Genomic DNA, 21,823 nt, shown 5'->3' on the forward strand with positions numbered 1-21,823 from the left:
ATTGCAAATAAAAACCAGGCGCCCCAACCGCTGAGGCCTTATCGGACTGAGTAGCCGCCCCCCAACGCAGATACCCAGCTTGTCAGATTTTGGCGCAAAAAGCAGACCGAATTTCACCCACTAATCCCACAGCCCTGCCGGAGGCATGATTTCCTTCCCCAGTTCCAAGCCCCAGGTTGCAAGGGGGAAAAGCGAAAGCTGGAAGCCACTTACTGCGGGAACGCTGGGCCTCCGCCGCTGCCACCGCCTTCTGGGCTGGGAGAGCCCTCACCTACCTCTGCCCCCGTCCCCACCACAGCGAGCAGTTAAAGTGTCACTTCACATTCTGGAGAATGTGAAATATACCGCGCGGTGTCAACTCCCCAAAACCATAAAACTAACTTTATGGACCTCACGTGACTTTCTCGAGCCAGTGAGGGGTATCTGTCTGACTTCTCGGTGATTTTTACGATCTAACTTCGAGATAAAACCCCTATCCATTTGACATCTAAATGTCATAGCGACTTTTGGGATAGTTTGCTATGGACAAAGGGGGACAAAGTCAAGGGGTGAGGGGGAAGGAGGGCCCAGTAGAGCCTCCAAGACCCTGGGCTGCCTCCTCACCAGCCTCCCCCTCCCCCACAAGTCCTGTAAGAAGTTGGGCCAAGCTGGAAGGGATGAACGGGTAAGTGTCCAGACTTGACTCTTGTGCTTAAGGTGGAAGCTGACTCGGTTGGAGTAGGACTGGGCCCTGGCCCTGGGCCACTCTGACTGGAGGGGAACCAGGGGACTTCCAGGAGGGAGCTCAATTCCTAATCAAGAAGGAAGGTTAGTTAGGCCTGTGGAGAGGGAGCGAGCTCTTGATGAGTGCAGAGCAGACTAAGGATGAGAAGAAACCTTTGAAATCCAGCTGATTTCCCTTCCTTCCTTCCTTCCTTCCTTCCTTCCTTCCTTCCTTCCTTCCTTTCTTTTTTTTTTTCCCCTTAGTGGGTGGGGGAGCTGAGTTGGGATTTGGAGCAGGGGACAGGGGCTGGGTAGGTCTGCACCATTCCCAGCTGACCAGGAGCCTCCTGCTCAGGACTTAGGCCCAAATTACTTTCCTTGAAGAGGTTTCCAGAGGCTTTGCTGACCAGCTGGTGGGAGCCCAGAGTGAAGTCCAGCTCGGCCTTTCCTGGCCCCAGCTCCATAGTGAGGTTTCTGGGCCTCTCAGTACCCCCCCCCAGGGCATGCAGGCCTGTCCTCTGGCCCAAGCACCGCTGACCAAGCCAGGGACTTAGGTGGCTGAGAGGGGCTGCTGGTGGGCATCCTGTTTTCCCTTCCCTGCACCCCAGATCTACCAAGAATGGTCTAGGGTGTGCCTAGTGATGGGACAGGCACCCCCCAGAAAAAGGATAAATGGAAGGGCAATGGAGTAGGGGAAACATTTATTTGACTTCAAGGAAAGCTACAAACAAATATCAAAAGCGAATCACTGAGACAGGTCCGGCGGAGACAGATTTCACACTTAGCACAGTGTCCACCCGCTCACTACAAATGTTTTGGGAGCGAAATGGGTAGGGGGACGGAGATGGGTCTGACCCAGACTGTCCCCGTATTTACAAGCTTTGGGCCCTCTACACCAGACCCATGGATTCACAGAGAAATACACACAACATTTTACACTGAAGATTATGTTTGTTTCCGTACACTCCCAGACCAGGCCTGGTGGGGCCTACCTAGGCGGCAGGAACTCAAATATCACTATATACTTTCCCTCTTCTCAACACCACCCCCTTGGTCCTCCCTGGCCCCTTCCCACCCCAGGCCCAAGCCACTAAGAGACTTGGGCCTGGGGAGTGGAGAGGGAGGAGGAGGAGGAGGGCGGAAAGAGGCACAGTCATGGACTCCGTCGCCAGGCCAGCTCAGCTGGCCCCGGCACTGCGGCGCCGCCCCACCTCAACTGCTGCCCCTTAGAGAAGTTTCGAGCTGAAACTCAAAATACAGCAACCACCCTTTTTATAAATAAGTTAGGAGAACAAGATGGGGAAGGGAAAGTTCACATTAAACATGCGAGTTTCTTTTCTTCCTGGAGGAAGGACTGCAACCACAGACACGAACATTCAGAAACACTCGTGGATTTGGGGTGAGCGGAGGGGAGCGAGGAGCGTGGAGGGAACATAATAATTATCATTATTATTAACAATAATAACAAGATTAACCAGTCCAGGAGAGAGAGTGCCACAGGAAGATCTAAGACCAAACGAAAAACCGTAACACAAGGCCGGGGCGAGGCAGGCTCGCGGGAACCAGTCCCCAGCGGGCGGCGGCAGCACGGGGAGGCTCGAAGGGGCTGGGGCTGGGGGCGGCGAGGGCAGTTGGGCCGCCCAGGGCTCCTCCCGGAGGGCTCAGGGCTGGAAGGCGCTGCCGGCTGTAGCCAGGCTCATACTTTTCAGTTTGTTATCTTTCTTCCACTTCATGCGCCGGTTCTGGAACCAGATCTTGATCTGGCGCTCGGACAGGCAGAGCGCGTGGGCGATCTCGATGCGCCGCCGCCGCGTCAGGTAGCGGTTGAAGTGGAACTCCTTCTCCAGCTCCAGGGTCTGGTAGCGCGTGTAGGCGGTCCGGGCCCTTTTCCCGTCCGGCCCGGTCATATCTGGAGCAGACAGAGCAGAGCCGCGAAGCAAGGTTATTCCGGTTAAGGGAGGGGGCACTGGGCGGGAGGGGGGCGTGGAGCGGGACCCAGGCGTCCCCGGCCCCGGCTCGCCGCCCCTCCAGTCCTCCCCACGCCAGACGCCCCGCATCCTAGCTCCCTTTCTGCACCCCCTTCTTCTGCAGCCCCCACTTCCGCGGGCAGCGAAGCGCCCGGCTTTGTCTCTGGCTCCCTCCTGTGCCTCACCCTCGGCTGGGCTCAGGCGGCCGCTGGCCCCCGGGGGGGAGGAGAGCGGCTGCACTTTTGCCCTGGAAATTTCCTTTGCTCGCCCTTCCTTTGCTAGCGGTGGTCTCAAAATTTGGGGGGTAAGCAAGACCCTGCCCCACCTTACATAAACCTTATCCTCCAGCCCAAAGCCATTACAGCTGGGCGAGTAAAACCGAAGCCGAGTCTGGGAACAAATTATTTAAAATACTACTCCCCAACACCGCCCCCCCCCAGCAGCTAAAGACCTTCTTTGGCTCTGTCCCCTGAGCTGTAAGGACTCTCTTAGAGTCCCTCTAGAAAAAAAAAAAATCTATATTCGAGGAAAAGCCAAGCTCTCCTCGCCACCCCCCCACCCCCCAACGCAGAGAAGGAACACGGAGAAGACAAAAAGGGAGAGAGCGAGAATTACCATGGCTGATGTGAAGCTTCCTCATCCAGGGGAATATCTGCGGAGCCTGCCCCTCGGGCGCGGCTGTGGAGGTGGCCATGGGCTCTGGCTGCGCCCGAGCTAGGCTCGGGCTGTTTAGCTGGCTCGCCGCTTCCTCGGGCTCCGAGGACGCGCTGGCCTCGTCTATTTCGGTGAAATTGGCGCTGGAGCTGGCCGGGGTCGCCTGGTCGGAGGGGGACGAGGCAGAGGGCTTGGCGCCGTGGCTGTCGCCGTTGGTGCAGGGCAGGGACTCAGGCGAAGACAGGGAGCAGCTCGACGCCGCTGGCCTGAAGCGGGGCTCCTGGGCGGGCGCGGGGAAGGCGCGCGAGCTCTCGCCCACCGCCCCAAAGTGGCTGGAGGAGGCCGAGGAGCGGTTGACGCTGAGGTCCATCCCATTGTAATTGTAGCCGTAAGAGCCGGTGTGCATGGCAGCGGGATCCCTGTAAGAGCCGCTCAGAGAGCTGCCACTGCCATAATTTAGCAACTGATAGTCCGGGCCATTTGGATAACGCCCCGAGAAGGAGTTTACAAAGTACGAGCTCATTTGGGTGATTTTGGAGGGCTTGATTTGTGGATCGTGGTCGTTATAACCCTGTGCTTCACGATTTATGATGTATTAATGAATTATAGCGATGCACTGTACTTCGTTTTGCTATGTATGCGGCCAAATATGGGGGGGGGTTGAAAGGGGGATGGGGGGGCGTTAGGGAATCACGTGCTTTTGTTGACCAGTCGTAAATTCTCGCTGATGACCTCAAGAGGTAATTCATGCTCTATGGTTACAAATAATGACGATCCGAGAATCGTTAGGGCCGATTCAATGCGAGCCTCCGAGAGAGGGGGAAAAAGAAGGGGGAGAAACGGGGAGAAGGTTGGCGGCGGCCTCTGAGCAGAGCGCGCCACCTCCCGGCAATCGGCGGGAGCGCGGGCCGCAGACCGCCATGGCGGCGGAGGCTGCCTCCCTGCTGGCTCCCCGCAAACGCCGGGAGAGAAAGAAACCTGGCCTAGGGTCACCCGCAAGGTTGAGTCTTCGGACGAGGGACCCAGTTGAGCCTCTCCTCACTTTCTTGGGAATGTAGTGACTTCTCTCTATTTGTGTTGCTCTTCTCCCCGTCCTTATCATTTTAAACTCTAGATAAGAGGATCATGGAGTTGCTTTTCCCTTACTCGCGTTTTGCAAAAAATCCGAGTTGGGGTAGGAAATGGGGGAGAGGGTTGGAAGATCCATGTGCAAAACGGTGATTGACACGGAGGTTTCCGACCACTCCCCCCACCCCCTCGGCCTCTCCTGGTTCCTAAGGGGCTGCGGTGGCCCTTCCACAGCGCTCAGGCCCAGGAGACAGGGCCGGCCTGAGGGTTCGAAGGAGAAACTTCCGCTTCTCCTGTGTCCTTTAGAAGTTTGGGATCTGTTTCCTGACCTCTTTCTTATCCTTAGCCCGGCCTGGGGAATAGCAGAGAAGGACAGAGACCCCAGAGGCGGAGCTTGGCTGGTGCTAAGCGGCCTAGTTGTAGGGAAAACGGTGGCGGCGACCGCATCGCGTCTGGGGTCTGGGTGGAAACGTGATTGCGAAAGGACGGGACCAAGGCGGGAGTCTTTAGCCGCCTTGCCAGATGCCTGATGTTGCATCGGGAGGCCCCGCTCGAGACCCCTCGCTGGCGCCTGGGTGGTTTCTGAGTGTGCCCGGCGGCCCACACCTTCCCTGGGAAGGGGTTCCGAGGACTGGCGGTGCCACGCTGAGCGCGCCGGGCGGCCAGAGACCGCAGCAGCTGGGCCCCTTCTGCTGAACAGCTATTTTCTTTAAAAATAAAAAAGGGGGAGAGAGAGAGAGAAGGAGGAAGAAAGGAAAACGGCGTGCAACTTGTCGGCCGGCCGAGGGTGGGGGTAGCAGAGAATGGATCGTTTTTTGGTAGGGGGGGGGAGACCAAACTCCTATAACCTGGCCTCCTGCCCTCAGGTCTCCAAGGAGAAAGTCGTGCCCTTCAGCCGGCGACTGCTGATGGCCTCGCATTCCCCTACTTGTCGCTGAACTCCTACTTGAGGCAGGAAAAGGCGCCTGGAGCGTTCAGCTGAGGGCGGAGAGATACCCCGCGACCCTGATTTGGTCTCCGGAGCCACAGGCCAGGAGCAGAGGGCCAAGGCCAGCAGAGACCAGGCCGCGTGGGCAGGCCAAAGCCACGGTCTCAACAAGCAGGAAGACCGAAAAGCGCTGCTCAGGTGCCAGACCCTCTCGGCCCAGTCTCTGCCAGGGCTCGGGCTAGGGGGCCTCGGTGGTGTCCCTCGTGCCACAGACAAACGAGCGAAAGCTAGAGAATACGAGGGAAATGGCCCTTCTCCGCCCCCCAAGTCTGAGCCTAGCGAAGCCGTTCAGAGCCTCAGCACCGCCGAGGCGCAGCTCTCGAGACCAGGAGGGACCGCGCCAGCCTTTATCTCGCCTGTAACTTCCGAGGTCAAGTCGTGCCGGCTGGGGCCCGCCGGCTGCAGGCTGCGCTGCGGAGTTTCCGGCGCAGAGACCGCGGGGTGGTGCCGGGGGCGGGGAGTGGTAGGGAGGAGCAGAGGTGACAGCGCGGCGAGTTTTTACATCTTTATTATCATCATCATCATCATCATTAATAATATTAATATTATTACCGAAGTATTTCACGTCCAGAGCTAAGACAAGAAGACTACAAACACAACACATAGAAAATTAATAAAATAGAACTTTGTTTTCTTCTCAGGCTCCTCTTCTTACTTCTAGGTAGTATGTGCTCCTTCCAGTGGCTTTCAGGAGGGGGTGGGAGAGAGGTCTGGGGTCAGGGAGTCTTTGAGGCCCCCGCTGAGGGGACTATGAAGCTACCATTGAACCGTGCACGGGGGACATGGACGAAATGAGACGCGACACGGACAAGAGTGTTTTGCTCTGCTTCCAGGAAACATCAAGTGAGTCCAGTCCTTAGTTCTCACGCGGGGGAGCCTGACCCGGCCGAGGCGGGTTCCGCGGGGACGGAGGGGGCGCGAGGAGTGCCGGTGGCCTCGGGCAGCGCGGCCTTCCGGCGCCCCTCCAGAGCTCTGCGTCTGGGGGCGTTCAGGAGAGCGCCGGGCCCCGCCTGTCTGGCGCGGAAGAGCGGCCCCCGGGCTCCCCCGCCCGCCCGCAGAGCCTCCCCCAGCTCCTCGAGGCCCTCGGCTCCCCACGGGCCTCTCTCCCTTCGCGTCCCCCCCTCCCTTTCCAGCGCCTTCACTCCGCTGGTTTTTCTTCCTCCTCCTCTGCACTGAGCTGAGATGCGCTGAGCAGTTTGCTCTCCTTTTTCCACTTCATGCGGCGGTTCTGGAACCAGATCTTGATCTGGCGCTCGGTCAGGCACAGGGCGTGCGCGATCTCGATGCGCCGCCGCCGCGTCAGGTAGCGGTTGTAGTGAAACTCCTTCTCCAGCTCCAGGGTCTGGTACCGCGTGTAGGTCTGGCGGCCGCGTCGGCCGCTGGGCCCAAAGGAGGAACCTGTTACGCAGAGAGGAGATGCTGAAGCCTGGGGTCACCAGGGTCAGAGCCCCCTTCCTCACTCGACCCTCAAACATGGACTCCAGCCTCTACTTTCTTGTTCCCTGCAGCGCCCCCTCCAGATTCCCTCCGGGCCTCCTCGGCCTGCGCCTCCAGTCTGGACTCTCGGTGGGGGGATGGGAGGAGCAGTGTAAAATCCCACCTGAGCCTAGGGGGAGGGGCTGGGGAAGTACCGACCAGGTGTGTCTCTTCCTAGCTGCAATTTCCCCCCAATACATGTGGCTCCCCCACCACCGAGTGATAGATTCCAGCCCTTAATCCGTAATGACGTGGATCGATCCACAGTCGGCATTAACGGCTCTCCCTCTCGTGTCCCGCTAATGGACATCAATTTGGGACTTAAGGCCGACAAATAATCCAACCTGAGACCCAGGCGCCTGGTTCTCCGGCTCTCCCCCTCCGCCCGCTCCCCCCTCTTCCTCCTTCTTATCCTCCCTCCCTCTTATGACTACGACCCCTTTTCTGGTGCCACATCTTTCCCCAGCCCCCGACCCCCAGGGAAACACAGTCCGGGGGGCAGAGACTCCACTCTCCCTTGCCAGCGTCACGCCGCCCCCCTTCCTGTGACGCACTCGGTTTTTAGTGGAACAGTCTTGGGGGTGGGTGGGGGGGGACACGACCAGGATAGGGGCTCAAGGGAAAGCCCAGCCCTTGGCTGCGACCCCTGACCCGAAATCCCGGATCTGGCTTGGCGCTCCAGCCAGCCCACTCGCTTGCCTGGCTCAGAGTGTGGCTGGGACTTTGCAAACTTTGTAACTCCTGAGGGCAAAAGGACAGAGCAGCCAACCCTGTGCAGGCGCCCCATCTCCCCTGGGATCCTAATCTAAGATGCCCGGCCCGTACCCAGCGAGAGAATGGGGGGCTCAGTAGTTCTGTCTCCCGGGGCGGGTGCCCGCAAGGTTCTCGGCAACGACGGAGTCTCACTCACTGTTGCATGAATTCATCCGCTGCATCCACGGGTAGACGGGCGTGGAGCACTTCTGCTCCTCCGGCTCGCCAAACACGCTCTTTTCCTGCGCACAGTCGGACTTCCGTGGCTCGGGGTGGAAGGGGGGCGGCTCGTCGGCGCCCGAGAGCGCGCAGGCCGACTCCTTCTCGCGGTAGAAGGCCGGTGCCGGGCCGTAGTCGCAGGGCGCCGCTCGGCCGTAGCCGCCGCCCGCTGGCGGGTAATAGGAGGAGGCGGCAAAGCCCTTGTCCTGTCCGGGCCCGGGCCCATAGGGCGCGGGGTAGTGTCTCAGCGGGTCCGCATAGCCGGAGGAGTAGAGCGGTAGCTGGCCCAGGAAGGACTCCTGCCCGCTGGCCAGAGTGACGGGGAAGGTGGAGTTCACGAAATAGGAACTCATTGGGAGGGAGGCGCGCACGGCCGCTGCTGCTCCGCCGGGTTTATGATTTGTTGTGTTTTATAGTCCGAGCGCCGCGCCTATTAGTAGTATATCTGAGATTGGGTTTTAGCTGAGGGGGGATGGCGAGGTGCCAGTGAGGGCCAGAAGGAAATACAACCATCTGATCCAACACTGACCAATGGCAGAGGCAGGAATTGTCAAATAGCACCCAGGAGGAGCGCAGCCCGCACGAGGGACCCGCGCACAAACCTATCAACCTTTTTTCCCCCTCCTTCTTCTCCTTTCTCTTCCTCCCCCCCCCCAACCAACAACACGACCCGTCCTGTTCCACCTACGTAGGATCTGCGAAAAAGGCGTCTGTGCCTTGGAGGGAGGAGGGAGCTTTGAATCGACACCACCCCATCCCCCCAGTGATTAAATAAATATATCCCTCCTTTTCCACGCAGGATAGGAAAAAGTTAATTGTGTTTTCAGAAAAGTTAACCCCTGCGTTGCTTGAGCCCCATTCCCTGAAAGGAAGGGTGGGCAACCATCCCTGAATCTCTTGAATCTTAGGGGAGAACCAAAGGAGAAGGATTATTTCTAGGGTTTTGTGTTGGCTGAAGCGGAGACGAGTTCTCTGCTAACTAGCACTATTTTCGGAGGAAGGAGAGAGGCGAAGGAGAAACTGCTTCCTTCCCAGGTTTGGAAAACCATTTCCCCCCATTTCTTAGGTCTCCTCAGCCACCTCCAAGTCCCGGATTATTATTCCTGCTTCTCCACGACTCTCGTGGCCTGAGACTAAGGCCACAGCCTGCTGCCCAGAGGACATGGGAGGCTGGGAGGAGGAGTGCCTGAGCCCACGCTTCTTCCTCCGGCTCTGCAGCTAGGCTGGGAGCTGCTGGGTGGCCATGGATGCTGCTGCCCGAGACCTCTCACCTGGTTCTCGTGACCTGGTTCTAGTGCGCACCGCTTGCTCTGGGCACGGGGAGGGGCACTAGGAAAAGGGACCACCCCTCTCCTCACTTGGGGACAAGGACAGAAGGCGTGAGGGGTATTCCCCTGGCCTAGGTGTGTCTGGTCCCTGTCCTGCCTGAAACCTTCACCCTCACTTCCTACCCACAAGGACAGAAGAATATCCTGAGCTACAGATTCTTAGGAATTAAGGTTGTCTCAGTAAGTGGGTACAGGAAAGAAATTGGCCTTCCTTCAATTTGGGGTCCTGAAACGTGAGGTGATCAGAAACAGCAGGAAGAGAAGGGACTTCACACCTTTTCTAAGTCTCTCCAGAAGCTGGCGTGGTTTTTTTTTTTTTAATTCATTATTTCCTGAGACTCGATTTGGGTTTAGTTTTATGAGGGAGGGGTGTTGGGGTCCTCCTGGGGACTCAGCAGGCAGCTCACAATGATCAGCCCGAATCTCCTCTCCAGATGCTCACCACTCTGTGTCTCTCAGCATCTGGACAGTCCCCTCCCACCCCCACCCCTTTCTTGTATCACCAGCTTTGCTGCCTCACAAGCTTGAGTGTGAGACAGTGTGCGTCTCCGGCTCTCTCATCTAAAGAAAATGAACGCTGAAGCCAGGTTGGAAGACTAAGCCGCGATGTGTTCCCGACATTCTTTGGGCGTGTGGAGGCCAGAGGGCAAAGAGTGACAACCCTGAGACCTGAGCTGGGAATGGGCCTGGGTGTGGGGGTAAATTTGATGAAGGGGACAGGCTGAGCCTCCTCTCTGCCTTGCCCATTGGGCTGCTTTTTGTGGGCCAGCTCTGTCCACTACAGATGGTAAAAGACGCACGGGAAAGTGGTAGGGGCTGGGGCTGGTGACTAAGGCTGGGAACTTGGTTGGTTGCACAGTGGCCTACAAGGCTTCCTGAACTCAGGGTAATGTCTGGGCTGCACCTTCCTGGCCAAGGGGAGATCCCTTCCTAGCCAGACCCTATAGTTGTTTCATCAAGATTTAAGAAAAGTGAACTCAAGCCTCCTAATCATGGGGAATCATAAGTGCTCCAAATCTAGCTGTGATTGGGCCCATTCCCACAGGAGCGTGAGGAGTGTTTGGGCAAGGTGAGCAGGGTGGGGCAGCGCCTGTGTGTGCCTCCCCGCTCCCTGCCACTGAGGCTGGGCCTTGGGCTTCAGACCTCCCTGCCCCTCCCCGGCCTCAGTGCCTCCATCCGGGGACTGTGTGGGCTCCCCTGTGGAGTCTGCACAAAGTAAGATTCCCCTGTGATAGAAGCAGGCAAATAATCACCTTATCCTTCGAGTCACAGCCCCAAATTAACCTCACCTCTGCAGGTTGCCTGTGGTCTCGAGATGGAGCCGCAAAGGCAGGGCCTGGGCGCCTGTAGTCCAGCATGAAAGGAAATAGCGCCTCATCGCTCTTATCTAAGCCCAGAGGTATTTATGAGCGTTTATTCCTCTGATCCGTTTGTTTGGGAGAAAGAGCAGGCAGGCAGAGCTGGGCCAGAGGCCGCCTGGTTTCTGGAGCCAGATCTCTACGAATCTGTCTGTGGTTCCGTCCACTGCCGCGTCTGTCTGTCTGTCTCCAAGGGGGAATATGTAAATACACAGCAGGCACAGCCGTCTCCCCTCTAGGGTGCCCCTCCCTGCCTCCACGCGGAAGCACGTGTATGGAGAGGTGGATAGCAACGTGGACCGAGTCTTGAGTGCACAACACAAGGATTGTACAGAAACCCAACAGGCAGGATTTGTAATTGTAGTTTTCTGTGCTGGGAATCTGCAGCCCCGTGGACGGACACACGTTCCAGCTCCTGGGGAAATGTCTCAGTTGTGCTCAGGTAGGAGGGGAATTTTCCTCCGCCACCCACCTCCGGGAGAGCTGTGCGCCTGTGTGCGTGCAGAGGGGAGGGGAGGCTGAGACATTGTCCAGGCTTCCTCTTTCCTCTCCGCTACGAAGCTCCCCCCACCCACCCCAGCCCTTTGGATTGTGGGTGCCTTCCCCCGCCCCACTTCCCACTCTGGCTGGGGTGTGGCAAATGAAGATGTCTCTACCCAGTTCTGATTCTCTAGGTTTGGGAAACATAAATGTTCCCAGAGGGAGTCATGTGGTGGCCCCGAATCTTTGGGAGCTGCTTACACGGGACAGGGCCTTAAAATGGGCCGGTCCCGAGCTCGGTGGTCTCGGACCTGGAGGTGGGGAAGGCCTGGGCACTCAGCTGGCTGCCCCAGTTCCCTCCCCCCAGGGCCGCCAGCACCCTAAGAGCCCTGAAGTGTTTTAACCCTCGGTACTAACCGCCTTCTCCTCCCTGCCTGTCCTTTGGATTGCCCGCAAGAAAAACCCTCGAGGGGCCCAATACTTTCGGGACGCGCTCCCTCGGGGCCTTCGGCGCAGGCCCGGCCTTCTAACCGCAGGAAAGTCACTCTCGCTGCGGAGCAGCTGAAAGGCTTGTCCCTGCGGCCCGGGCTCAGAGTCCTGAGGCGCCAAAGGCGCGCGGGTCGGGGGGGGGGGGGGGGGGGGCGGAGGCCCTGGTGTTTGCCCTCAGCTCCGCGGGGCCGCACGACCTCCGCAGCCCTTCCAGCTCCAGGCCAGACCCCAGTAACACCTCGGCCTGCCTGGCACCGTAGGCAATTTCCTGGAGCCCCCGCCCAGGAGCCGGGGCCACGGCACCTTGAAAGGAATGGCCAGAGCTTCCTCCAGCGGCTTGAAAGCCCGAGCTAATCAGTAACCCGTGAGACCGGGGCCAATATTCAAACGCGGCGGCGGCGGAGGCGCGGACCCCCGCCCTCGCCACCCCCCCTGGGAAGGCGGCCCGGCGGCGCGGGTGCGAGGGGTGCGGCCGGGACGGAAACCGCAGCGGTTCGACTCCTCGGTGAGCGCCCTTCGCTCCCACTCCCGGTTTTTCCCCCGAAGCAAACGTGTCCATTTCGCCCGAAACGATCGAGAACAAGGGAGAGCCCACGGCCACCCTCAGACACCGACAGCTTCCAGGAAATCGGCCCGGTGCCGTCGCCACGGGCCCTCCCGCCGAGGCCCCGGCGGGACCGCCGGCGAACCGGGAGATCACCGATTCGGTTGTCTTTTGACAACCGGGCTGAACGGCCGGGCCGGCCGGCGCCTCCGCGACCCGCCCCTCCCTTGGCCGAAAAGAAAACCAAATAAACCTCAAACCGCCCCGGCCTCGGATCTCCCGAGCGGCCCGGGCGGTCCCCTCTCGCGCTCGCGGTGCGGGGCCCGGGCTCGCCCGTCCGGGGCCCCCTGCCCGCGGGATGCAGTCACTAGTCCGCTCCGAACCCGCCCCGGGAAAAGCCGCCGTCCCAGCCGGCCGCCCGCTTGGGAGCCAGGACGGAGCGGGCGAGCAGGAGGGGACACTTGTTCTCTAATCCACGCACGGGCGCGCGGGGGCCGAGGTTCAGCGGAAAGCGACCCTCTGGGCCCGAAGTCCCACGCATCCCGCCAAACCGGAGCGTCCCCGGGCTCCAGGCGTCGGGCACCATCCAGGCGGCGTCGCCTGGCTCGCGGCGCCGAAACCGCATGACTCCAAACGGACGGTAGATGGCAGCAAACCGCATAATTTGGGTCACAGCAAACTGTCTAAGGGATGATTTATACCCTGCCGAGGCTACAGGAGAAAAAGACCTTTAGTCTGGGTGGGTTTGGGGAATTTTCCCTTTGAGATTGAGCTCCAACTGCCCTGGGTGCTGACCGAGAACTTCTCTGGCTACGCGCAGCGAGGGGTCCCTCCAGGCACCCGGTCCCGGCCTGCTGGGAGGGCGCCTACTTGGGCCTCTACGGGCCCCCTCCCGCGCCACAAGTGGCCGAGTCCTTCTCTTCCCAGCTCAGAATTGAGAGGGCCAATATCCCCTTACACGGCCCCCAGACCCTGCAGTCCCTGGGCAACCAGAGGCCTGAGGCTAAACGCTCCGGGTCTGGTCTTTTTAAGAAGAGAAAAGCAATCACCTAGTTGTGCGAACCGAACTAAATCAGTCTCTCCTACCCTCCGCGCCCGAAGTCGCTGATCTCATGGTTTGCAGCTTCCTCAGAAGCCCTCTCACTCTATTTTTAAGTCCCCACCTAGAGGCTGCGCCTTCTTCCAGCCCACCAGCTACTTTAGGAATCTGCGTCTCTGGCCCAGACGTTCCCCGCCCCACCCCCACCCCAAGGAGGCCCGCCTGGGGAACGAAATCAGGCGCCGGAGAGTGTACAGGGCTAGTTTTCCAAGCTCAGCGCCAGGCAGCTTGCTAGTCCTGACACCATTAGGTCCCCTGATTGGGTTTTCTTTTCATTTTCTTCTCTCTCTCTTTTTTTTGTATTTGTTTACAAGCCTAAAACAACAACAACAACACACTAAACAGCTTCTTCACAATCATCAGGTTTGGATCCAGGAAAGTTCGAAATGTTCGACCATCAGACACACACATGGCAATTTTCTCCTCCACGGAAACCCACCCCCCACACACACCAATAAAACACAAGTACTGTGGTAGAATCAATATTGCACAGAAAGCAACACACTGTGACCTACCGCATTAAAAACCACAAAACTGTCTCCCTGCAGAGCGAGGCTCCGTCCTGTGGGAGTGGCGAGAGACCTGGGCATTGTCGGGCAGGCTTCCTGGGGGTGTCCCTCGATTTGGGTGCCTCCACTCACAGCCCTTTAATTTCAGAAATGTCTCCGCGGGGAGGTAAACGAGCATTTCTCTGTAAATTGTTCTTTCTGTCTCTCTCTAGCCGCCTCCTAGCCCTCGCTGGCCTCTTTGGAGATTCCAGGCCCTCCAGAGACCAAGACGTCCCCCAGGCCACCGCCCCTTATGCCAATGCTGCCGGGAAACTGCCGATACCTGAACCGGGCAAGAGAACAACACGGAGGGCAATTGGGGGAGGCGGAAACGAGGGAGGGAGGGAGGCACGGTGGGAGGGGGTGGGGCACAAATCCACAGAGGCCGTAGCAACTGGCTTCTGCGGGTGCCCTGGAGCTCAGACACCCCCATCCTCTCTTTGGCGACCCCCTCGCTTGAGCCTCTCCTCCCAGCTTACAGGCGACTGTGGCCTCTTTCCGTCCGTGGCCTCTTTCGGTTCCTCCTCCCATTTTCTCTGCCTCGGCTCCCCCCTCCAGGAAGCGGCCACCCCTCTCTCTGCCACCGAATTTCCTGGGAAGCCTCTCCCTGTAGCACCCAGAGGTGGGGTTCAGCCCTGTCTTGGACAGGGGAGGGGGGAGACAAACCGAAGCCCCACCTACAAAATTCGAGGCAAAATCATAATGAGAGAATTGTAGAATTTCCCTTACCTTTGCAGACCTCGAGGTTTCTTTCCTCCGATTGAAAGGGGTGGGGAGGAAGGAGGGGGGGAAAAAAGAGCGTTCGGTTTCTGCTTCATCTTCCAGATAATATTGTCCCAACCTGAGAGCCGTCGCTTCCCCTTCTCTGACTTGGGAGAGAGGGTGTTTCGCTTTTCTGATATTTGCATAGAAAATGAAGTAAGTTCTGGCTTTGAAAAATGATAACAGGCTGCAGTCCTGGGCAGATTGTCCATTTGCCCTCCATGATGACTAAAATCCCAGATCAGCAAAGAAATTAACTTAGGAATTTAAATTATTTTTGGTTCTCTCTTTTGTGTAATTCCCACCCCTCCTGCCCCCCCTCTTCTTTCTTCTCCCCTTCTCTCTTCCTCTCTCTCTCTTTTGCTTTATCAAACTGATACTGAAGTATAAAAATATCAAGAGGCTGGAGCCCTGAAGGACGACAGTGCTCCGACCTAGGTGTGGTGTCCAAAAGAATGCTGCATTATAACCACCAGGGAAATGATAAAAAGTTCATGTTCACGATCGCCCGGCCACATGACCGGCGCCGGCCAATCGCTGGATTCAACCACTCATAAACTTCTATCACAAAGTTGTAAATTTTCATAAAACAACAAGGAATTTATTGCATTTCTTCATGGCTGCTCCACCAGCAACCCTTTTCTCAGTCGCCATCTTCTTTTCTTCTCCTTCTCGCTTTTTGGGAAAACCCCAGTCTGAAAAGGAGTGAGATTTGGGGCGCAGGCCATCAGGTTGAAGAGCCACAAGGGTCCAGCTTGGAAAAGGGGTTCTTTTAGGAACCTCCCCAATTCTCACAGGGGCTCTGCCCCCCTTCTAGTAAAAATTACCCCCAATACCCCATGCAGAGTCTGTTCTAAGGCAATTTTGGGGCGAGTCTGGGGCAGTGGCTGCTGTTCGGAGTTGCCACTTGCATCAAGGCAAAAGGAAAGCTTACGTGCCCCCCTACTCCTCTGAACTCCCCTCTCATTCGTAGCCCTATTGATGGCTGGACCCCCACCTGTGAAGCTGCGGCTTTGCGGGTGTGGGGGCTGTAGGTTCCCTAGGGCTTAGTTCCCGCCCCGCCAAGGAGGTAAGGAGGCCCTGATGGAGGCCAAGACAGACAATGTAGCAACTGGATTCTCGCCTCCGCACCCCAGAAACTGGAGGAGGCTAAAGCGGAATTCCGGCCTCCGCCACCCAAATGCCCGCCTGCTCGGGTCCCCGCGACAGCTCCCTGTGCTCTCCGGCTGTTCTGCGGCCATTAACAGGGGAAACTGCGGGTTTAGGGGACTTGTGCTTACAAATTCAAGTCGAACCTATTCTAAAACGTGCTTCTCTCCCGCTCCTCTTTCTCCAGTCCGTCCGAATACTGTTCTTTAAATTTAAGTCATCTAGGGCTTATCATGGAATAAATACTAAAAATCAGATCTGCAGGTCTAGCTGCATAGACTCCAACCTCCGGGGTTTTGTCCCCCAATCAGGGGGTGTTTGGGGGGGCAAAAGCAACCCCAAGAACACCAAAATTCACCTCGTCTTTCCCAGCCCTCCTGAAATACTCCGGTATTTTGAATTGAGCTATTAACGCCCACATTTAGAAACGAAATAACTTCTCCCAAAATGTTTTTCTTTTTCTCTCTCTTTCTCTGTGCTCCGGAGAAGATTCCAGGTGGCTGGCAGCGCCGAGAACGGGGCGGAGGGCGCGCAGGAAGCCGGCGGAGCCGGGCGGGCGGCGCGGCGGGCTCCCAGCGCTGGACGCGGCCACACGAGCGGGTAAACTCGCAGCGCTCGGGTCCGCGTTCTCGCGGCTTGGTTGTCGCCTCCCACCATTTTAAAGTTTTGTTTGGGTCACCGTGTTCAATTAGAATATATATTAAAATAAATGAAACTTAAAATAAATGGAAATAAAATAACCGAATAGCTCTTGCGGAAAATATTTGCCAAGCGCGCGGGGCGCCGGCAGCGCCCTGGCGTTGGAGGCCTCTCCGGGTCTCTGCTGCCGCCCGGCAGCGGCCCGACGCGCCCGAGATTCGGAGTGGATTTGGGTGGTCACCTTCCCTTTCCTCCCGCTGGTCCTGGGTCTGAGGCCCAGCGCTTTGCATTTCGGCCGTCTGTGCCCTGGCGGCACGGCCTCGGCCCTGGTCGGGCTTGAAGGCCTCGGGGAGAAAGTTTGTGGAACTGGAAGCATTTACTTTTTGTTCTGTTCTGTGAATGCGTGCGGTTGAACGTGTGGGCTCATCGACGTGTTTACTTGGGGGTGGCAAATGTGAATCTGTGTGCTTATAAACCAGTGTGTGAACGTAGGTGGCTACGTATAAACGTGTCTGTGAGTGAGTGTGAATGTGTAACTTGTGAGTGTGCGTGAACGTGGATGCGTGTGTCTGGATCTGGAGCTGGGGTGAGTGAATGCCTGGGTGTGGACTTGTGAGTATATGAACACGAGTGTTTCTTCGTGACTGTAGGTGACCATGTGTGTGTTTACGTGTGACACCAGCCTGTCAACATGTGTGCTTGTGCATCTACGTGTGTCACTGTGTGTAGAAAAAGGACAGGGAAGGTGCGTGACGCCAGGGTTCCCTGGCTGGCACCCCCAGAGCAGGACCTCCGCGAATGAGAGCAGACCCCAGTGCAGAAGCGGGCCGGCCGCAGAGGCTGGGACCCGGGGCCTGGGATGCCCGGCGGACCCTCACCCTTCCCCAGAAAACAGAGCATCGGTTTGTTTGGTTTTTAATTGTGTTTTATTTCTGCATTTTTCAGATACACATAGAATGTAAAGAGGAGAACAGGGGACAGGCGGAGCGAGAGCATCGGGCAGGGCAGGTGCGTGGAGAGGACAATGGAGTTAGTGGGTCTTCCGGGCTCCCGAGGGCCCCTTCAGCTCGGCCACTGGGACTCGGGGGGCGGGGGGGGGGCTCAGGAGGGCAAGGGAACAGCACACGTCAGTCCAGACCCACAGACCACAAGAGACAGCATCAAAGAAGGGGGCTTACAAAACAGCAAAATTTTACAAAGACCTGACAATAGCGACATAGAAAAGGGGAGGCAAATTCCAGAAAGCTAGAGAACAGGTAGAGGACGTCCCTCCCATATTGTACAAAACAAAACCCCGGCAAGACTTTTCTATAGGTAGTTATTTTTTTCAGTGTTAAGAAAGCAAAATTTCACTTGCTCTCCTTACAAAAAAAAAAAAAATGAACTGCTTTCCACTTAGATAGGGTTTTCCCCCTATTTGATTTGAGTTCCTGGTTCCGCTCCCAGAGTTGGGCTTCCTCCTCCTCCTCTCCTTCCTCGTCTCTTGCTTCTTCTGCCCTTTCTCCATCCCTCACTCTTCCTCGTCCTCCTCCGCCTCTGCCTTGTCCTGCTCCGTGGCGCCGGAGCCTGCGGTCTTGTTCTCCTTTTTCCACTTCATGCGGCGGTTCTGGAACCAGATCTTGATCTGGCGCTCGGTCAGGCACAGGGCGTGCGCGATCTCGATGCGCCGCCGCCGCGTCAGGTAGCGGTTGTAGTGAAACTCCTTCTCCAGCTCCAGGGTCTGGTACCGCGTGTAGGTCTGGCGGCCTCGCTTGCGGTCGGTCCCTGGGCCCAGTGTTTAGAGGGGGAAAAAAAAAAAACAATCAGTGCGTGGGGAAAAAAGCCATGGGAGTTCCCATCTCTCTCTAAGGCCCTGTGTGTGATTTGAAGTCAGAAGTTGGAAGGGTCCATGTTCCCACTACACCACATTTTCACTTTCCATGTCCCGGCCTGTGCCCGTCCTCTTCCTTCCTCATGGCACAGTTTTACAGGCTTCCAGAGGCAACTATTGCCATTTTCCAGCCAAGAAGTCTTCCATCCTAGAGCTTCGGAACCCAACATCTAAACTGCTGGCTGTTAAAGGACCAGCACCTAAGGGGTGTATGTGGAATGCAGGGACCTTCATCTTTTGGTGACCCTCAGGACCAGGGACCCCAAGCCTCCCCTCTCGGACGCTGGCTCTGACGGTCTTTGAGGTAGGGACAATAGGAACCATGCAAATGACCCTGAAGTAAGGCTCTAGGTCTGGCCTGAGTCCTTTATCCTCCCAAATCCCCCCCCCCAAAGGAGACAAAGGACCCTCACAAGTCCCGTCCTTCCCCTCCTTCCCTCCCCCCAGCCTGTTGTGGAATGAGGAGTTGGTGAGAATTTGCAGGTTTCCTTGGAGCATGGCATCTGTCTGAGAGCAGCTGCCCTCTGATGCCTATTTCCCAGTGAGTGGCTGAGGCTTTGACAGGGCCACGAGCTCCCACCTGCCCACCTGCCCAGACAGCCGAGCTCTCCAGAGCAACCCCTGGGCCTCCAGGAAGGCGCAGGAGGAGAGTACAGACCGCAGCCTGGGGTGGGGCGGAACAGGAAGTATCCAGGTGGCAGGGGCTGAGGGGCAGATGAAAGCTTCCCAGGTTAGGCCCCAAACCTTGAGGAGGCTTGGGGGGCAGTTTACTGGAAAAGCCCTCGAGGGAAGTAGCCTGTGGGAGGAGGGACTGGGGGCCCTAATTTCAAGTCAGATAAAAGCCAAGTTGAAATGTTTATGAGCAGAGAAATTTGGGCTTTGATAAATCAACTGGAAAGGCAGCTGAATTACAGAGCAGGTAATGGAGACTGTGACCACCAATACTGGTGGTATAAAAGCTGGGCCTCAACCCTGGCTGGACTGGGGGCCTCTGACCACAAGTCTTGGACCTTCTGAACCTGGGGGTTGGCCCTGAGTCTAGGGCGGCATTGAGACGGCTGTCTGTGGGAAGGTGTGTCAGGAAACCTCGTGGACACCTGGTCTCTTGGGGTTCCTGCAGCAACCAATTCAGTGGGCTATACTTTCTAACTCGATTTGGCTCCATAAAGTCCTAGTGCCTCCCCGAAGGGGACAGTGAATTATTCCAGAAGGAATAATTCACTCTTCTGGAACTTGTTGGCCAGTTCCTCAGGGTGCTTAGGAGCCCTAGGAAGGGCACCCGAGGAAGCCAGCTGTGTTTCCATGCGGCCTCTGCCCTTTTCTCTAGTTTTCCTGCCACGCTCTTCCCAAGTTCACTGGGGGGTCAGGAGCCTCATCTCTCTTGGCCTCAGCGCGCCTCTCTTTCCACCTGCCTCACTGCCTCTGTGTCCCAGACTGAATCCTAATCTCTCCTGCCCCCTCCCCCTGCCAGGTCTCTAGAGCCCACCTCTAATTGTCCAGAAGGGAATAATGGGGGAGCAGGGTTGGCTGGGAAGGAAGGGGAGGGAAGAATTGCTCAGTGCTGCAGCCCCCTCCCCTAGACCTTATCAAAGCTGGGACTGGGGGACACACCCAGAGCCGAGATCCCCAGCGGGGTAAGGGAGAGGGGAGGGGGAGGACCTTAATGGCTATTCTCTGCAAACCCCAGCCTTCCTCCGCAAGACAAACGGCCTCGTCTCCAGCCCGTGCCGGCCTGGCTGATAAATATTTAAAGCTAAAAGGCCGGGAGGAAGAGTGGGGGGTGAGCTGGGGGCTCGGAGCGCCGCGGCGTCGGCAGAGAGGGATCCGCCGGGAAGCAGAGCGAGCCAAAGAGCACCGAGCAAAAAGGGGGGTGGAGGCCGAGGGCCAGGTCGCGGTCCAGGGGGTGCCGCGTCCCCGGGGCCCACCTCCTGCCGGGCGCACTGCGGACGTGGAACGGGGCAGCCGGCAGGAGCGGGGGCGCCCTCCGGGGAGTTTCCCCGGGCCGCTGCGGCTCGGGACGGCTCGGTGCGCGGCGTTACCTGAGCTTCGCATCCAGGGGTAGATCCGGAAGTTACTCTCGGCCGCCAAGTCCGAGTCCCTCTGCTCCTTGGCGCCCGCCGCCTTGGCGGGGTCGCCGGGACACACCCCGGAGAGGTTCTGCTCAAAGGGCGCGCAGTGCATGTTGAAGGAACTCGGCTCGAGCCCGTAGCCGGCCGCGTAGACGCCGGCCGCGCTCTGGCCCGCCATGCCCCCCCCGCCGGGGTACAAGCCCTGCATCGAGGCCGCGAAGGAGGCGCCCGACCCCGCTCCATAGCCCGGGCGCGGGGCGTTGGAAGCAAACGCACAAGAAGTTTGTTCGGGGAAGGCTCCGGTGGCGAAAACCGAACTTGCGGCTGGATATTTAGAAAATAAAGCATTCGCATAATACAATGAACTCATAATTTGGCCGGATGATTTGTAGGCAGGGACGTTTTAGTGTCGGTTTTACGAGATTCCTTGATATATTACAGAATTAGAGTCCAGATTTACACCAAAAAGGACCCCCTTTTTCCTCTTTGGGCCACGTGACCCCCTCCCACGTGACTTCCCCTCCACCAATAGATGGGCGGCCTCCCCACGGCTCCGGTAATGTGGAAAAAATTGTGTGGCGTTGGATTTATAAAATATGATCAATAATGAATGGGGAAGCCAAGCCCTGTGGATTGGGGCCGGGGGCTCAAGGGCCGCTGTCCACCCCCGTGGGCTGGAGGCAGCTTGCAGGCGAGATTTGGAGAGGAAGGGTTTGAGCGGAAAAGAAAATAAACAGCCTCCGAGCGACCCGCGTTGTCGCGCCCCACCTCTCCTTCTCCGCCCGTTACCCAGCGAGAAACAAACTCAGGGGCTGCAGCACTGGGGCGGGTGGGTGCGTGCGGGTCAGATCTTTATCAATCAGGGCCAGTCCGGCTTGGCTGGGCCTTTGGGGGAACTCAGCGGGGGTCTCTCAGGTGAGGAACGAGGAGAGCCTGGCTCTCGGTGCCCAGACACACGGGTGGGAAGCAGCCAGGCTTCGTGGGTGTCCTAGAGGCGCAGGACCCAGCTCACGGGCGTTGAATGCTGCGCTTTCTGGTGGCTTAAAAGGCTTAAAAATTAAACAAAACAAACAAACAAAAAACCCCGGAACGGGTGGGGGTGGATGGGAAGAGAAAGGAAGAGGAGGGCGGCGCGGTGCGCGGCTCTTCTGGTTCCGGGAGGCGGATGCCTCGGTGGAGAGGCAAAGCCAGCGGAGGAAGGAAGGCGGCGAGCCTCTCGCCGGGGATCCGGGCCTGGTGGCCAGTCCCAGCGAGGAAGAGGTGGGGAAGAGCAGCGCACCTCTCCTGCTCCCCCACCAGAGTCCGGGGGGAAATTAAGAAATATATATATATATATGTTTGGTTTAGCAGCCCTGCACGCCACCTTCCTCCCCACCCCACCACACACGCGCGCGCGCGCGCGCACACACACACACACACACTCACACACACACGGGAGAGGGCACATAGAAACAAAAGAGGAAGGTGGTGAGGATGTAGCGACCAGTCCGAGCGCGCATCTCTCCAGCGTGGCCAGGTCTCGGGGTCTCCAGGGCCACGCAGCCTCGGAACGCGAAGGGTGGGGGTTCCTCTTGGCTCCCCTCCCTGGCTCCTCTCTCCTCCAATCACGCGCAGCCGCCTCCCTCACCCCTCGCGCCCCTGAGCCAAGGGACTCGCACCAC

The 21,823-nt window shown here is 57.9% G+C and overlaps 3 protein-coding genes across 8 annotated transcripts; all 3 read right to left on the minus strand.

The window, feature by feature from the left end:
• Positions 1–1,399: 1,399 nt before the first annotated feature.
• HOXB5 (homeobox B5) lies at positions 1,400–14,473 on the minus strand. Its single transcript, XM_037149933.2, has 3 exons — positions 14,403–14,473; positions 3,285–4,130; positions 1,400–2,611 (listed from the first exon to the last, which is right to left on the minus strand). Exons 2-3 carry the CDS (start codon positions 3,844–3,846, stop codon positions 2,364–2,366), a joined length of 810 nt encoding a protein of 269 aa, XP_037005828.1. The 5' UTR covers positions 3,847–4,130; positions 14,403–14,473; the 3' UTR covers positions 1,400–2,363.
• HOXB6 (homeobox B6) lies at positions 5,687–14,493 on the minus strand. Of its 6 annotated transcripts, none has more exons than XM_053654760.1 (4): positions 14,403–14,490; positions 10,445–13,956; positions 7,766–8,257; positions 5,687–6,777 (listed from the first exon to the last, which is right to left on the minus strand). In XM_053654760.1, exons 3-4 carry the CDS (start codon positions 8,178–8,180, stop codon positions 6,518–6,520), a joined length of 675 nt encoding a protein of 224 aa, XP_053510735.1. In that variant the 5' UTR covers positions 8,181–8,257; positions 10,445–13,956; positions 14,403–14,490; the 3' UTR covers positions 5,687–6,517. The 6 variants fall into 6 exon arrangements, with proteins under 6 accessions (XP_053510735.1, XP_053510731.1, XP_037005837.1 ...); XM_053654756.1 differs by having other exon boundaries at positions 7,766–8,289; XM_037149942.2 differs by lacking the exon at positions 10,445–13,956 and having other exon boundaries at positions 14,403–14,493.
• Positions 14,494–17,137: 2,644 nt separating this feature from the next.
• Positions 17,138–21,420, minus strand: HOXB7 (homeobox B7). Its single transcript, XM_037149944.2, has 2 exons — positions 20,133–21,420; positions 17,138–17,987 (listed from the first exon to the last, which is right to left on the minus strand). Exons 1-2 carry the CDS (start codon positions 20,530–20,532, stop codon positions 17,734–17,736), a joined length of 654 nt encoding a protein of 217 aa, XP_037005839.2. The 5' UTR covers positions 20,533–21,420; the 3' UTR covers positions 17,138–17,733.
• Positions 21,421–21,823: the final 403 nt, after the last annotated feature.

Source organism: Artibeus jamaicensis, unplaced genomic scaffold (assembly GCF_021234435.1).
Source record: "Artibeus jamaicensis isolate MK-2021 breed Jamaican fruit bat unplaced genomic scaffold, CSHL_Jam_final contig_1998, whole genome shotgun sequence".
Taxonomy (NCBI): domain Eukaryota; kingdom Metazoa; phylum Chordata; class Mammalia; order Chiroptera; family Phyllostomidae; genus Artibeus; species Artibeus jamaicensis.